The 16,384-nt window shown below is 38.3% G+C and overlaps 1 protein-coding gene across 1 annotated transcript; it reads left to right on the forward strand.

The window, feature by feature from the left end:
* The first annotated feature begins 3,646 nt into the window (after nucleotides 1–3,646).
* On the forward strand, nucleotides 3,647–11,289 carry LOC119771908 (gastrula zinc finger protein XlCGF57.1). The gene is made up of 2 exons (XM_038268151.1): nucleotides 3,647–4,435; nucleotides 9,299–11,289. Exons 1-2 carry the CDS (start codon nucleotides 4,030–4,032, stop codon nucleotides 10,678–10,680), a joined length of 1,788 nt encoding a protein of 595 aa, XP_038124079.1. The 5' UTR covers nucleotides 3,647–4,029; the 3' UTR covers nucleotides 10,681–11,289.
* The last annotated feature ends 5,095 nt before the right edge of the window (nucleotides 11,290–16,384 follow it).

The raw sequence follows: 16,384 nt of genomic DNA on the forward strand, positions 1-16,384 counted from the left end.
GGTAGGTGATGCGGACGTCGTGGAAGACATTTTGTCCCGTAACGCTCACCGTACTGTTGGGGGGGAGATGCGGTGAGGGGGAGATGTTCATGTTGCTGCAGTCTGCAGTCTGACCGCTAGATGTCGCTAAAAGTTACACACTGTAGCTTTAAGTAAAAATATAGAAACCTGGGTAAAAAACAAAGACTGGTAATTGTCATGATCGGTTCTCTAATGGAGACCCAAAGATGCAGAACACCACTGACGGACACAGGATGAAAAGTTTAACCAGTTTATTTGCACAAGCACATAATATGCAGAAGACTGGTTCGGGCCTGGAATCTGGTTTCACCGGAGTCTGCGTGAGAGACAACACAGTTAAGGACTGTTGACGGGGTTTGGTTTCCAATGGTGCTCTGATAGTACCTTGAGGGTTCTTGAGGTTCTCCTTGGGAGAGTCACTGTTGGTTCTGGAGAAGGATGTGTTAGCAGAGTCCGTTAGCTGCTTCAGCGTCTCACGTCTTATTAGAACAGACCTTGGCTTGGGTTTCCTAGCTCTTGCCCAGAGCTGCTTAGAGGTTGACTGAGAATCTTCAGGGTTTGGCTCGGAGGGTCGGCTCGGCAGGTTAGCTCTTCCAGAGCCTTCACGGAGGAAGCACGAGTCACCTAGAGGCACAGAGACAAACGTTAGAATCTGACTCGGGATTAAGGACATGGAAAAATCACTGAGATCAAGGCTTTAGCGCTGACCAACTGGAACAACACTGCGGCGTTGAGGCAAGGTCTGAAGGCAGCTTAAGTAGTGGATCCTCTGATGGTCTTGATGAGCTGCACCTGTGCAGGAGGCTCCCTCAGAGGATCCAAGGCGGACTCTGCTGGAGAAAAATGGTATTTTCTCCAGCTCCCAACAGTAATAGTAAAAGTATCAATTGAACTCCTTTACTTAAGTAGCAGAAAAAAAGTACAGGTTCTACATTGCACTTGATATCATACAAAATAAATTCCATTCTTAAAAAAATATATTGCACAGAAAATGTATTAATTTCCTCTTTTACTGATTGTGTTTGTAGAGATTACATAAAAATACTACCTCATCCAGACTTTCTATAAAAATTTCAGAAAACATAATATAGATCGAACCGATCGTAAGCATGCGCAGCTGAATACTCTGCTTTTTACAGCTATAAAGCTGCTGAATGAATCATTTCTGTCTTCTCAGAATGGTATCCATTATCTGGGGAATAGAAAGTACAGATATTTATATTCAAATGTAATAATTAAAAAGTCCTCAGCAAAAAAAAAACTCAAATAAAGTAAAGATCCCATAAAAGGCTACTTAAGTACAGTAAGTATTTATTCTGTACCAACTTAGTTGATACTTCGGTGGATTGGGTAGATAACAGAATCCCAACTTTTTTAAACATCTGAGTAATGATCAATTAATGCTCTGAAATTCAAAAACTGTTTCAAAACTGCAAATACACAACACAAATTGTCCATCCACCTGAAAAACAAAAAATAAAGACAAACAAAAAACACTCCCAGATACTGAGAGCCGCGAAGGAAGGAGAAACTAAGCTGCAGCACAACTGTGGAGGAGCTCCACAGGTTCACAGATCGTATCAGACAATCTGTGTATAAAACTAACGGTCATTAATCTGGCCGTTGTGGGTAAATTAGAAACATAGAACCCATTCGAGGGAAAACTCCAAAATTTCCTGAAAAGGAATTGCTACAAGCCAGGTATGTGAGACAGCAAACACGTGGAGAAGGTGCTCTGGTCAGATAAGTGAAAATAAGTGAAAATTCTGACCTAAAATCCAAATACGTGCAAGAATGAAAAGAAACATGCAGAGAGCTACAAAGAGAACATCACTACGGTGGTGGCATCATGCTGTGTGGATAGTTTTCTGTTGAAAGGACAGGAGAATCTGAGTGGAGATAAAGGTCTGGCAGTTTTGGAAGAAAACTCATTAAAGCAGCTGTCCTCGATTCGTCCTGCAGGTTTTAGATGCATCCTTTGCCCAACACATCTGAACCAAATGGCTGCAATGCCCCACTAGCAGGTAGTCAAGCTGTGTAAAGCTCTACAGATGAGCTCACGTTAGCCTCAGGTGTGTGAGTTGATCTTCAAGTGGAAAAGGGATTATAATGTTTAACCAGAGATACAATTAAATATACTATTTTTGTTTATGCTTTTATCAGACCACGCCAAGCTGTTGCTTTACCACGAGGCATTGCAGGGTGATCAGGCTCTAATAAGTAGCTGCATCAATTGCCTCCATCTGTCTTTCTGATATTTCTACAGTAGATGCCGCCTCGTCTGTTTATATCAGGAATGGAATCTATTTAGATTAAAAAACAACTAATAAAAACTGTCGGGGCAAACACTTTGTCTATATAACCTTATTTTATCATCGTCAAATGGTTTTAGTCTTTTTTGCGTGTGCATATAACATGACCATGCACTTTCAGGAGTTTAAAAGTACTCCATCACTAAGAAATAGACAAAACCAAATATATTGGTTCTGTTTTTAATCCTATAGTTTTTTGGGTTTTTTTTGGAATGTTTGTATTCAAACCGATAGTTTTGGTCAGGTGATCATTAAGGTAAGTTTGGGAACCTGCACTCTTACTGGAGTTACTGTCTTTTTCCTGTCTGCTACTTAAAAACAACTCAAGCATAAAGTTATCCAGGTTTCCAGCATCAACATTAGGAGCAGCTTTAGTTTCTGGGTATTTTTTCTTAATTGACATGTTAAACATTGTTGTCATGGTTCTGTAAGGATTGTTTTACTCTAACTATACGCTTTATCAAAAAGGACAGCCTAGCCTAAAAAGTAGACAGGGTGTCTGCCTTACGGACTAAAACTATTAGTTGGTTCCACAGGAGAAGAGCCTGATAACTAAAAGATCTGCCTCCCATTCTTTTTTTAAGAAATTCTAGGAACCACTAGTAAACCTGCAGATTGAGAGCGAAGTGCTCTTTTAGGAACATAACGAACAATCATATCCTTGATATAAGATGGAGCTTGGCCATTTAAGGCTTTATATGTGAGAAGGAGGATTTTAAATATTATGCTGGATTTAACAGGAAGCCAGTGAAGAGAAGCCAGGATAGGAGAGATATGATCTCTCTTTTTAATATTCATCAGAACTCTGGCTGCAGCATTTTGGATAAACTGAAGGCTTTTAACTACAGTTAGTGGACTTCCTGATAGTAAAGAATTACAATAGTCCAGCCTTGAAGTAACAAATGCATGGACAAGTTTCTCAGCATCACCCCTGGACAAGGATATTATATTGGTAGTTGGTTCCACAGCAGAGGAGCCTGATAACTAAAAGATCTGCCTCCAATTCTACTTTTAGAAATTCTACATCCACTGTACTATTCAGTAGGTGTAATGGATATATATATATATATATATATATATATATATATATATATATATATATATATATATATATATATATATATATATATATATATATATATATATATATATATATCCATAGATAGATAGATAGATAGATAGATAGATAGATAGATAGATAGATAGATAGATAGATAGATAGATAGATAGATAGATGTTTTGTTTCTTTAATTGAAGGGGGGGTGGGCACTCTGATGGATTTCATTGGCCTGCTCTGTGTGGTCACAGAGGAAGTAGGTGCTGCTCTTCCTGTGCTGCAGCTGTATTTTGCTGCTTACTCGGACACTAATGTAACTTGTAGCAGGCTAGCTCGTCTAGCCTTACTAAATGACTCGCCTTAATCTTTGTATTTCTTCATTGTGACTGTCGTCTTTAGGTCTGGGAAAATAGAAAACTCTGATTTAGCCTCACCAAAGCTGTGTCCCTGCGGTCAATTCATTGCTCTGATTGTGTAGCATAGCCCCCCGATGCTAACGGTGGCTAACAAATAAGAGTAGCATATCACTGCGCTGATTTACCGGTTCATTTAAGCTTATTTTTCTACAATTAACTGCCTTTATTATCGAGGATAGTCACTACTAAGATAAAATGAGGTGCTGAAGGCGCTTATGTAAAGATGAAGTCTGCTATGACGAAAGAAAAGGAATTAGAAGAAGAATACAATGCGATCACAGTGAAAACAGAATGGGACTCAGAGCAGCAGAGCTCCTCCACTGAGGAGGATGAAGACTCTAATGAAGAACAGGCTGCCGATGGGTTTGATCTGAACGTTTTAATAAAGGAGGAGCCTCATCTGCTGGAGATCAGTGAGGATTACTGTGAGGACACATCGAGCTGTTTGGACACCGATGGCTTCCATCCAGAGGGAGACGTTAAAGTAGAGTCTGACTCCGATGGAGCTGCTGTGAAGGAGGAGGCAGAGTCCTGGTTTAAGGAGGAGAGAGGGAGTGAAGATGGGGAGGAAGAGGAGGATCTGAGGAACATCCAGGAGGAGTTTGAGGAAGGAGAGGGGGTCTGCACAGGTATTGGCATGTAACTGTAAACAGGAATGCATATTTTTCAATAAAATCTAAATCATCTTGCAGAAATGTTTCCCCAACACATCTTGTAGGGATCATATGTGATAGACCAAGACACAGCAGTGCATTTGTGGATTATGATGCATAGTTTCCAAAAGTCTGCAAAGTATGATGTGCATTTGCTTTTTGCATCTAGAGAGGAAAATTTCTATCCAGTCTGCTTTCTAAAATAGATTCAAGCTCAGTTAGACTATAATTATTTTAGTATTTTTGATATGAAGTGAAAAAAGGGTCCTGGTTCCATTTTAACAGCAGAATGTGTTGATCTAAACTGTTTACTGAGGCCTGGTGTGATTTAATCAATCAATGCTTCAGTCTTATGGTTTGGGGGGGTTAAGCACACACCGTTAGCTACAGTAAAACAATGCAAGTCAAATTAGAAATCATTGCAACGTCAACATTATAAAGATAATATGTGAAGACTATAAAATGTAATTTTATTTACTAGTAATAATCCATGATAATTGTATAATCATAAATTAGTGGAGAGTGGTGGCCTTGTGGTTAGGGCATAGCGGGCATCCCTAAAGTCAGTCCTCGAGGGCCGCTGTCCTGCAGGTTTTAGAGGTTTCCCTGCTCCAGCACAGCTGATTTACATTGATAGTTGATTAACAGGCTTTTGCTGAACTGCAATCATCAGAATCAGCTGAGCTAAAGCAGAGAAACCTCTAAAACCTGCAGGACAGCGGCCCTCGAGGAACGACTTTGGGGATGCTTAGCATAGAGCCTGGAATCCTGAGCCCACTGCTCCCCAAGGGGATGGGTTAAATGCAGATGTGAAATCAGTAAAAGTTCAGTTATTAAAAAAAAATAAAAAAGAGGAGGTCTTAAACCTTAATCTTATTTCTGTATGTGAACAGCTGAAACTAACTTAATTTTTTTCTCTTCCATTTTTAAATATGTACCCTTATATAGGTTACATATTTAAATGGGGTCCATCAGAATTTCCCAGGGTCCATTGCAGGCTCTAATAATGTTTTATTGTCTCTGAATGGATCTCAAAGGATCCATTCCCATGTTATTTTCCTGTGCAGCATCATTGTTCCAGGATTACTTTGTATTTTACACCATCCCTCTTTCCATCCCCTCTGACCTGCTGAAGAGCATCAGTATCCCCTCAGTATTAAAGATTGTCACTACAACCATGCTTCGCTGTGGGGATGGTGCATTGAAGGTGAAGGGTAGTTTTCATCATAAACAAAGATCAGGTTTGTGAGGTGCAGTTTATACTTTCCTACCTGAGCTGCGGAGCTCTGCAAATGCTCCAGAGTTAACATGGGGACTCTTGGCTGCTTCGCTTAAAATGGATGGTGACGCAGCAGTAAGTTGTATATCATTTTGTGTTGTGAGGTTAAATAACATTTTTATCTTGATGAACTCAGGAACCTGATGGTGGGATGTAAGTTTATTTCTGTCTCCTGAAATGTTTCTATCAATAAATTTCATAACACTATTAATTAATTTACTACCGGTATATGGAAATATAATTGAAAGCAATCGAGTGGCTCTGTTTTATTGATATATAGCACTGTTTAATGTAACTGCACTGAATAACCTCTGCTGCTAATAGGTTTTTTATTCGTTTTCAATTGTTTAATTGTCAGTAATTCTCCGACTGTATGAAGCGGCAGAGGCATAGATAAAAAGTGCATTTTTTTACTTTTTATTATTACCTTTGTCATTATTCCAATAAATATCACAAAAGACTCTGATAAGACTTCATTTGCAGTTTGTAACTACTATACATTTCCATTAAAATACATTAGAGCAAGGGTCACCAGGGAGGGGCCCTTGAGGACCCCATGGGGGGTCCTCAGCATGTTCTGAAAACAACAACTCACCAGTGGACTAGGTTTGAAATTTTATTTTATGCTGCTGCTATTATTTTTTTAATAATTTATAGAGCATTTTTATCATATCAATCATTTAGAATGTTAAAGCAGTTATAGGGATTTCAAAATCACAATATCTAAAAGTAAACTAGGAATGAAAAGAAACAAAGGAAATAGGTTTATTATTCAAAAGGTTTAGGTGAATACTGGCTCCTCCAGTTCATAGGTCAGTACTGGTAGCGTGTCCTTTGGCTTAGTACCCATGAAGTAGACCTGAGTCTTAAAAAGGTTGGTGACCCCTTCTGTATTTAAATATATAAAATGAAATTCTGTAAAAAAAAAGAAAACTTAGAGGGGTGTAAGTGAATTTACACCTAACTGGTTGGGTTAATATTTAACCACTATTGCTCAACACTGTAGAAATAAAGGTTTCCTAACTAATATTGAAATAGTCACCAGAAAAAGGGACAAAGGATGGAAGATTTATATATAGCAGATATTAAGATGCAGTGAGAAAAATCTTCAGACTAGTTGAAACCCTCCTTTACCACTGAGCCTCCTTTAATAGCGATGGGGTCTTTAGAATCAATGAACCCTAATGCACAGGGAAACATTTTCTGCTTTTTTTACGAGTTTATATTCGGATTTCTTGTAGTGGCATTGAGGGACCAGCTCACTGTCTTTTCCACCTCTGTCATGTAAGATGTTTAACCTATTGAATCCACTAATGAACAACAAGCTTGCTGTTTATGTAACCTTTTAACACAAAAGCCATATGTCAGTGGATCAGAGGACCTGAGGGCCCCCAGGGGTTAGTTTGCCTGTACTGCTGACATTAATATCTTTATTTCAGTCTTTAACATTTGCAGACTAGGTAAAGATAAAAATTCTGTCCTGAATTGACCATTATTTAACAAGGTATATCCTCTTTTAGGTCACACTTTGTTTCTAACTGAAGTCGACCAGTAGGTGAATGGTATTTTGATTTCTTCACTGGACTGATAGAGGAGCTGGAAGAGTGGTTTTAATGTCCCTTTGACAAGTCCTTCAAAGCACTTAATTTTAGAGAAATTAGCTTCAGGTTGACAGTCGGACAGTTTGCAAATGTTTTCTCAGGCACAACTATGATGATAGCAGTAATAGTATCATTGAAAGCAACTACAAGTTTGGCAACACCGTCGTATTACCTGATTCTGTAGCTATATGACAACACAACATCAGAAATACTTCAAAAGCTATGGCCAATGTAAGCTTTAACTTTATTGTTAACATGTAATTGAACAAAATCAGAGATTTTTAAAATTACTTTATTAGAAAAGTCCAGCTCAAATACATTGTAAGCCCTTTTGTTGAAAAATGAGGCAATTCTAAATGTTTTTAAACGCATTCCCATTTATTCTGATATTTATTTTTTTAAACAAATCAATATTTTGGAATAGTTTATAAATAAAATAGTATTTTGCTGTCAAATTAAATCAGTCTATAACTTTTTTGCCAACAAATGCGTTTTTGGTCAAAACAGGCTGCCAATTGAAATCAATATTTTGGAATAGTTTATAAATAAAATAGTATTTTGCTGTCAAATTAAATCAGTCTATAACTTCTTTGCCAACAAATGCGTTTTTGGTCAAAACAGGCTGCCAATTGAAATCAATATTTTGGAATAGTTTATAAATAAAATAGTATTTTGCTGTCAAATTAAATCAGTCTATAACTTCTTTGCCAACAAATGCGTTTTTGGTCAAAACAGGCTGCCAATTGGAACAGCCCAGCATGCTGCTGCTGCCATCTTTATTTGCTCTTTTGAGGATTTGTCTTTTTTTTTTTTTTTTTTTTACTAAATATACCTTTTGAAAATGTGGCCAAATTTCCTCAGCCTGCTTAATATTCTCCCTTAATGTTTTGTGGTAAATGTTCTCCTGGTCTTTCATCAATGTTCCTTACTACTAAAATATCGGGATCCTTGATCATTAATAAGATTTAGGTTTTAGGATGTAAATTAGCAAATGCCAAGAAAAATCTATTCAGGCACCTGTTCATTCATTGATTCCTTATAATTGATGGCAGGTGTGAACTCGGGAGACATCTAATTGAATAATCGCACATTATGCAAACCAGTTATTTCACCACTTTTATTAATATTAAAGATATCAAAAATATTTCATCTTTTTCGCCCTCATTTAATTCAAACAAAATTATGGGAATATAAAAAGTTTCAGTGTTGATTTTAGTTGTTGATAGGGGAAGAATCTTTTTATAAATGAAAAGGAACCACTTACTTTATGTCTAAGCAAGCAATAAGGCACGCACTCACACACTGATGGTGGCAAGCTACATTGTAGCCACAGCTGCCCTGGGGCTCACTGATAGAAGCGAGGCTGCCGTACACTGGCGCCACCGGGCCCTCTGACCACCATCAGTAGACAATGCAGGTGAAGTGTCTTGCCCAAGGACACAACAACACTGAAAGTCGGGAGTCGGGGCTTGAACCGTCAACCCTTCAATTTCAGGGCAAACTCCTACATCAACGCCACTGTCGCCCCAGTAATATTACCCATATTACCATGAGTATTGGTACTGCAAGTAGTGAAAGCTGGTTCTTATTTTGGATTTTCTCTTTAACTCTGCAACCATCGTCATGTTTCATCTTTGAAGTAGTGTGAACTCATCATCCTCAATAAAAACCAATCTACACAAACCTACCCTTATGAGAAAAGCTAATTCCTTTTTTAACCTAATAACTAGCTATGAGATCCTCACTTTTAATAAACTCTACTGAATGTTAATTGGCGTTAACTGTTTTACATTAGTTATAGGAGTTTTTAGCTTGCCCTTATTTGCAAAAACTGTTTCAATTTTAAAAATGAAATGAACATATCTTTACTGTAGCTTTTAATATTTGTTACTTTCAGATGAAAATATGCAGAGAAAAGATTAATTTTTCTATCTTTTTTCTCTCTGTGTCTCTCTTTAGAGCTGTCGTCTGAGTTTTTTCCTTGCCCACACTGCACTATCTCGTTCACTGATTTGGATTTTTTGGAGAAACATGTCAAGTGGGTTCATCAGAAAGAGTATCTCGCTAACCTCAAAAAGAGTCTGCCAAACCATACCCTGACCTTCAACCCCAAACACGCCTGCTCTGTCTGCGGCTGCAACCTAAAATCCAAAGTCCACCTCAGCATCCACATGCGTGAGGCGCATCCCTCCGCTCCCCCCCGCCGACTTCATCCATGCCCGACCTGCGCTCGTAGCTTTCAGTACCTAAAGAATCTGAAGAACCACTGCACCCGTTGGCACAACATGTCCGTAGTTATCCGCGCGGGGCACCTCAGTTGTGCCGACTGCGGGAAGAGCTTCAAGGCCACCTGGGGTCAAGGTCGTCATATGTGTCACGAACCAAATGTTGAATCTGAGGATAAGCCGATCTGTCTAGATACTGGGTTGCCTTGTCCAGAGTGTGGCAAGAAGCTGCGTACACCTCAGAGTCTGGGGGACCACATGCGGACCCACACCGGGGATCGACCTTTTGTCTGCAAGGACTGTGGGAGGAGGTTTGGAGAGCGCAGCAGCTGGCGTCAACACATGAAAATACACTCTGGGGACAGGCCGTTCAAATGTGATGTCTGTGGCAAGGCCTTTATAAGGTCTCACCACCTTAAGTCCCACTTAACCACACACTCAGGAAAGAAGGAATACTCCTGCCCTGAATGTGGAAAGGAGTTTGGATTCAAGTCAAGCCTAGATCTTCATGTAAGGACCCATTCGAGCGAGAGGCCTTTCCACTGCAACGTCTGTGGAAAGAGCTTCAACACACGGAGAAACCTGAGGGTTCACTCCAAACTTCACAACAACGAGAAAGCTCACCAGTGTGGGGAGTGTGGGCTGGAGATCAGAGATCTTGGGGCTTTAAAAGTACACTTACGAACGCACACCGGGGAGAGGCCCTACCACTGCACGGTGTGCGGCAACAGGTTCATTCGCCTCTCGCATCTGAGAAACCACCAACGCACCCACACTGGTGAGAGACCCTACAAATGTACTGAATGCGACAAGAGTTTCATTCAGTCTGGTGATTTGGTGAAGCACAAGAGGATCCACTCTGGGGAAAAACCCTTTGAATGTCCCGAGTGCCACCGCTGCTATACTTCCTCTGGTGACCTGGGCAAACACAGGAGGAGTCACACTAACCTGCGCCCGTACACCTGCAAAGACTGCGGCAAAAGCTTTCGCCTGTCGGGTCACTTAAAAACGCACATGTTAACCCATACGGGGGAAAAGCCCTACGCCTGCCCCAACTGCCTCCGTAGGTTTGCACGCTCTCACCATTTATCTGGACATGTTGCTAAATGTCGCTAAGCTTTTCTGAGAAGAATAAAAACATTGATTAATTGAAGTAGAAATGTGAGCTGCATTCAAACTAACACTACAATTTGATAAATGTGATAAAGCTTTAACTTGTTATTAATTATTTATAAAAACACAGTAGAACTATGAAAACTCTAGAAACAATTGAACTGACTGACTAACCCCACTGCATGACACTTTTTGCAGAACTGCTGCAAGCCTTGTTTGTTCTTTATCCCAAATAGGTTGGAAGATGTTTAATAAAACACTATTTCAAAAAGGCTTGTAGATCCAGGGCTGCCAACTTTTCCCCAAATCTGGGAGTGAGATTTTCAGAGAGTCTGGACAGCTAACCCTTGTCACGGTTCAATCAAAAGGCTATGAGGATAGGTGAAGCTACAGGTTGTAGGCTTTCTGGGGTTTTAACTGAAACAAAGTGGGAAAATGTGGATTTTTTTTTTATAGCACAGTAAATTTCACAGAATAACAATAAGTAATAGGGTTGTCACGATACTAAACTTTTCAACTCGATACCGATACTAAGGAAAATACTCGATACCATTTTCGGTACCACAAGGATAAAAACAAAGACTCCAAAATTCTACAGAAATATTTTTATTAATAAATAAAATACAATAAATAAATACAATAAAGGTTGTATGCTGTGCACAATATTAAGCAAGCTTGATAAAAAACGTATAATATTAAAATTAAGTGTTCCTTCCTTGGCTATGGTTTGCACACAACAATGACACTAGCCAAACTGGTTAAGAAATAAAAATAATTCTCAGCAGCTGCACCTATTACAAAAAAAAGTCTGAAACTGAAAAGTGCACAGAATTATTTAATCACACAGTGTTCTGAAAGTGCATTGTCCTCTATTCTGCACTTTAGATGAATGACTGCTTAGGTGCCACTGGTGGTGGCACTGTATCGATACTTTTAAAAACGAGTATTGTATCCGGATACAACGTTTCAGTATCGATACTTTTTGAGTATCGATACCTTTGACAACCCTAATAAGTAATGTGTAGTTATGGTGAACATTTTTCACACAATATACATTATTTTTCTTTATTCTGGTGATTTTCAGAGAATTTAAGTAAAGCATGTTTTTGTTTTTTTTTTTACAATTGACAAAACATCTAAATAATTCAGACCTTCTAGGAGGCTGTAGATTCTATAAGAACTCACCATGACACAAGACAGCACTTTTCTGGATGTTTCATTTTGGAAAATATGATGGAAATTAAGTTTCTATTGATATTAAATGAACCAAAATAAGGATAAATTAATAAATTCAGTAATCATAAAATGAGAACATCCCTTTGGTTCCTCCTTATTCTCCCTTTCCGCTCTGTGTTCCCACTGTGGTTCCTCTATCAATCTTGGATAACTGAGTTGTTCTGCACATCCTCTCTGTTTTTAGGCGGTACTCTTTTCTTGGGTGGCTGATATTTTGAAAAATAAAATGCAATGGTTCTTTTTTGTGAACTTCCTATGGGTTTGTGAAACCTGAAAGCTTTGAGTATTTAGATATTTGTGTTCAATTAGTCTTAAATTCCAACATAAAGATAAAACATAATGATAAAATACAACTTATAACATATGGTACACCTCGAAATAACTGCTCAGAAATTTTTTCAATATCTGGCGAAGGTCCGGCTTTGCTGCTGTCAGCACAGAGAATAGGTGGGCTTGTGTAAAAATATGGACTGGGTATGAACCTGTATTTTAGCACTAAGCATTTTATCAGCATGGTATTTTTATATATAAGTGGAATGGAGTCGAGTTTTAATGTCCGTCGTTTTTTAGCGTGAAAAATTGGGGATATAGAGTGTGAGCTTGTGAAAATACAGATGCGAGAGTCTCACGCCCATTTGGTGAGAGTTGACAGCCCTGGTAGATCTGTTATGATAATAGAGCTCTTTAGAATGTTCAGGTTGGTTGTTTTTTCTTTTGTCAGTTAAATTATCTGTAAAATTGAAATAAATTATTCAGTAAATGCATGAACCCTGTGTCATTTTACTTCTCAGACACCTGCATCTGTAAATAAAACCGAAAAAGAAGAGAAAAGCCTTTCATAAATAACTGGGGAATTAGATACTTATACACTTAAATAATAAAAACCTCTCTAGAAGTAACTGCAAAGCATTGACAATTAAGCTTGTTTAACTCCTTTCAGGGAAAATATTACTAACACAGAAATAATTAGCAGACCAATGTTGTTTTAATGTTGAATTATGCTAGACTGAAACCTAGTCTCAGTCTAGCATTTAAAAGTCTGCAATACTGCCTTTACAACATGCCAATGCAGTGAGTTTGTTTGCCAAGAAGGATTCACATAATTTTGTCACATCTGAAACAATGGACTACCGTCACTAATTAGACAGCTAATACTTGCTATCACCAAAGCTAAAACTGCATTTCAAAGGGTAGCTTCTTAACAATACATAAACGAGGTTCAAACAGTTGTTGCTGAAAATTTGCCTACTGGCTGTTAGAAATAGGAACTTAAAAAGAAAAAAATCTTGGGCATTTTGACATTGCCATGAAAAAGTTTCCATGGTTTGGAAGTCATGTTCTTCATCACAAAAGTAATGTAAAACAAAAGTAATGTAAAACAAACAAAACTGTACAACTGAGTTGTCTGCCATAGTGCATCACACCCACCATGCTTCGATTCATGTAACTCTTTTGGACCTGATGTAGTTCACACAGTAGTTTAAATTACCTATTAGGATGATTCTCCTCACAGTTATCAGAGCTTATTATCCGTACATGAGCTACCAGCCTCAATGGGAGTTATAAACATAATCAATGCATATGAAAACAAACCAACCAAATAAGTGAAGCCTGAGAAAAATCCAAATTAAACAAAGAGGATGCAACACTAAGGGTGGTGAACATGGCAGGCTGTTCAATGGGGGAAAAGAGCAAGAGGAGATGCATGTCCAAAAAGGCAAATGTCATTTTTTTTAAGGAGAAGCAGTTCATATTAATTATTAAACAACTACATAGTATTCATAGCACATTTACCCGTTTCACATGAACTCCCACAATCCCAAAATTATATAATGCATAGAATAATGTTTATACTATATGTAATGTATAAGGTTATGAATTTGCAGCAGCCATAAAACAGTTCTATATAGAAATGTTTGTGTGACCGTTTGACTGGTGTGGATGTGATAAATAATTTCTGGTTTCATGTTTAAATAGATTAGCATAACAACTGGGACAGTTTTTTTTTTATCTTTAAGCCTGCAAATTGTATATTAATGTAAAAAAAAAAGACACTTAACACTGGAGACATTTGTGGTTTGTTTAGCAAAAAAAGAAAGAGGAAGGATTGAGAGACATAAAGGGTCAGAAGTGAGTGAGTTTTCATCAGTTTCTTTCCCCTCAGTGAAGAGGTCCAGCATGGCCACCCTGCACAGACATTCTGGCCTACATTCCACCCTAAGGTTTTTCACCAATCGCCTTTAAATGAGAAGATTACAAAAAAGAGCCATTGGTCAAACTTTATATTGTGCAAGTGTTGAAAGCAAATATAACAAGAAGGAAAGTGGCCATTTCTGGACACACCTCTGCACTAGAGGTTTATGTGCCAGGAGAGTGATTACTGTAATGAGGAGCTGGTGGGACTGATTCCCAGAGTGGAGGCAGCTGGGAGGAAACAACAAACTACAAAAACAGGGCACAAAAATTACTTCCAACCTCTTCTGTTTATATCTGTCAACATCCTCCACATTGTGTGTGTTAACAGAACAAACCTAAATCCTGCTGCCGTCTCACTCTCACTGACCTCAAGAAACTTTTAATGCAGCTCTCTGGCTGAAAGTTCAAGCAACATTAGGTGTGCAAGTGATTTCTTGCTCCCATTTTTGACTTAAAAAAAGGCATCAGTTAAACACATTCTCATTTCCTGTTTTAAATAATGTTACAATAAAGGTTCCTTTGTTTCTCCATATTTATGGAAGTAAATCTGTGTCGCTGGGATTTGAATAAAAAATGCCACTGAAATTTAAATGTTGTATGTTTGTACTTACTGTTTCAGTGTTAACATATATTCAGAACACATTTTTGACCTAAAAAGAAGTTCATTGTCATTATTTCTACACAGTTGAAATTTCATTTGTTATTTTCTCTTCAAGTTAAAAATTCACTTTTCTATTTCAAAGTAATTACATTTTCAACACTTATTTTTCAGTTAAATTTTTCAGTGTTAAAAAAATCAGCATATAAAAAAATTCAAGTTTTCAAAATTCAAACTCAATATTTTCAGCCTCCTGAGATTCAACTGGCTCTATTTCACTGTCTTAAATTTGGCGTCTAAATTCAGTGTAAAAAGAGAAGGGTTACTTCAGGTCACAGACATTAGCAATGGATTGTGGTGTCCAACATCCAGCCAATCTCGTTACGTTTTCTTAGTCACATGACGTGACGCTTGTGGCGCTCATACTAAAGGAAAACCAGCATCACGGAGCCGGTCATGCAAGCTAACGCTAACTCAACTACAGAAAAAGGAAAGTAATAAACTCACCGTTTAGTTAGCGTTAGCTTGTATGACCGGCTCCGTGATGCTGGTTTTCAGTCGCACTGGTTGCTTCAAAGTGGGAAAGGATATTTTCGGGTTGCTTAGTGGTGCAGTGGGTAGCACTGTTGCCTTGCAGCAAGACGGTTCTGTATTCAATTCCTGGCCCGGGGTACTTCTGCATGGAGTTTCATGCTTTCCCTGAACATGCGTGGGTTCTCTCTGGGTACTCCGGCTTCCTCCCACAGTCCAAAAACATTAATTGGCTTCTCTAAATTCTCCTTAGGTGTGAGTGTGTGTGAATGGTTGTTTGTCTCTGTTTTTGAGATGGTGGAATGAGGTGTAGGTTAGTATAACCACCAAGGCTGAGTTTGGCAAGTTGTGGTGAGTGTTGCAGTATGTTTTTTTTTTGTGTCCAGGAGATGAAGATGGAGCTAGAGTGCTGAAGAGTAGAAAAACAGAGTTATGGCAAAAGAGTGTGGAGGAGTCATCAAGAGGAGCTGTGAGGAGATCTTAAGTAAGTTCTCCAAGGAAGAACAAGGAGGTAGAGGACTAAAAAATCAGAAATAGACTCTTGAAATGATTTTTTATTTTTTTAAAGTAAGACAACAAGGCTTACGCTTAGAACATGGGAGAATGCAAGAGCATTGAACAAAATAGAGGAAGCCTGATTACAGTTCCTTAGATGAGTTTCCATCGATGTTTTTTATGCACGTTTAGGAGTATCACTTTAGAAGAGCTTGATGAAAACAACAAAACATTCTAAGTTTCACAAATATATGAGGTGGTTTTTGACTTTTTTTAAATAGAGTAAATGCTCTAAAAGGAGATGGAAACATACTTGCTGGGAAAGTTCTGAAGTATCGAACGTTTTTCCCTACTAGACTGATCAGCTGTTGCCAGTACAAGTGTTGTGAATGCAAGCAGTAGAATCAGACATCTCTCTACATCTCTGAATGACAGGTAACACCGTTAGTTTTAGCTGACATGATAAAATAAGCACAACTTGCCCAATTGCAACATCTTTATTTAAACCTCAATCCATAACTGATCTGCCTGTGTTAGTTTGCCACCTCTACTTCCTGTTTATTACACCTAAGCTTAAAGTTAATATATGACAATTACACTTGGAATGTACTGGTTATTTTGGTGCCATCCCAATTGGCATTTTTATTTTTT

The sequence above is a fragment of the Cyprinodon tularosa genome, unplaced genomic scaffold (assembly GCF_016077235.1).
Source record: "Cyprinodon tularosa strain WSP-4 unplaced genomic scaffold, ASM1607723v1 ctg694, whole genome shotgun sequence".
NCBI lineage: Eukaryota > Metazoa > Chordata > Actinopteri > Cyprinodontiformes > Cyprinodontidae > Cyprinodon > Cyprinodon tularosa.

Excerpts from the sequence above, each read along its gene's own strand:
- LOC119771908 (XM_038268151.1), top strand. The coding sequence starts at position 4,030 with ATGAAGTCTGCTATGACGAAAGAAAAGGAATTAGAAGAAGAATACAAT. Across the intron at positions 4,436-9,298 it reads AGGAGAGGGGGTCTGCACAG|AGCTGTCGTCTGAGTTTTTT; the intron begins GTATTGGCATGT and ends GTCTCTCTTTAG.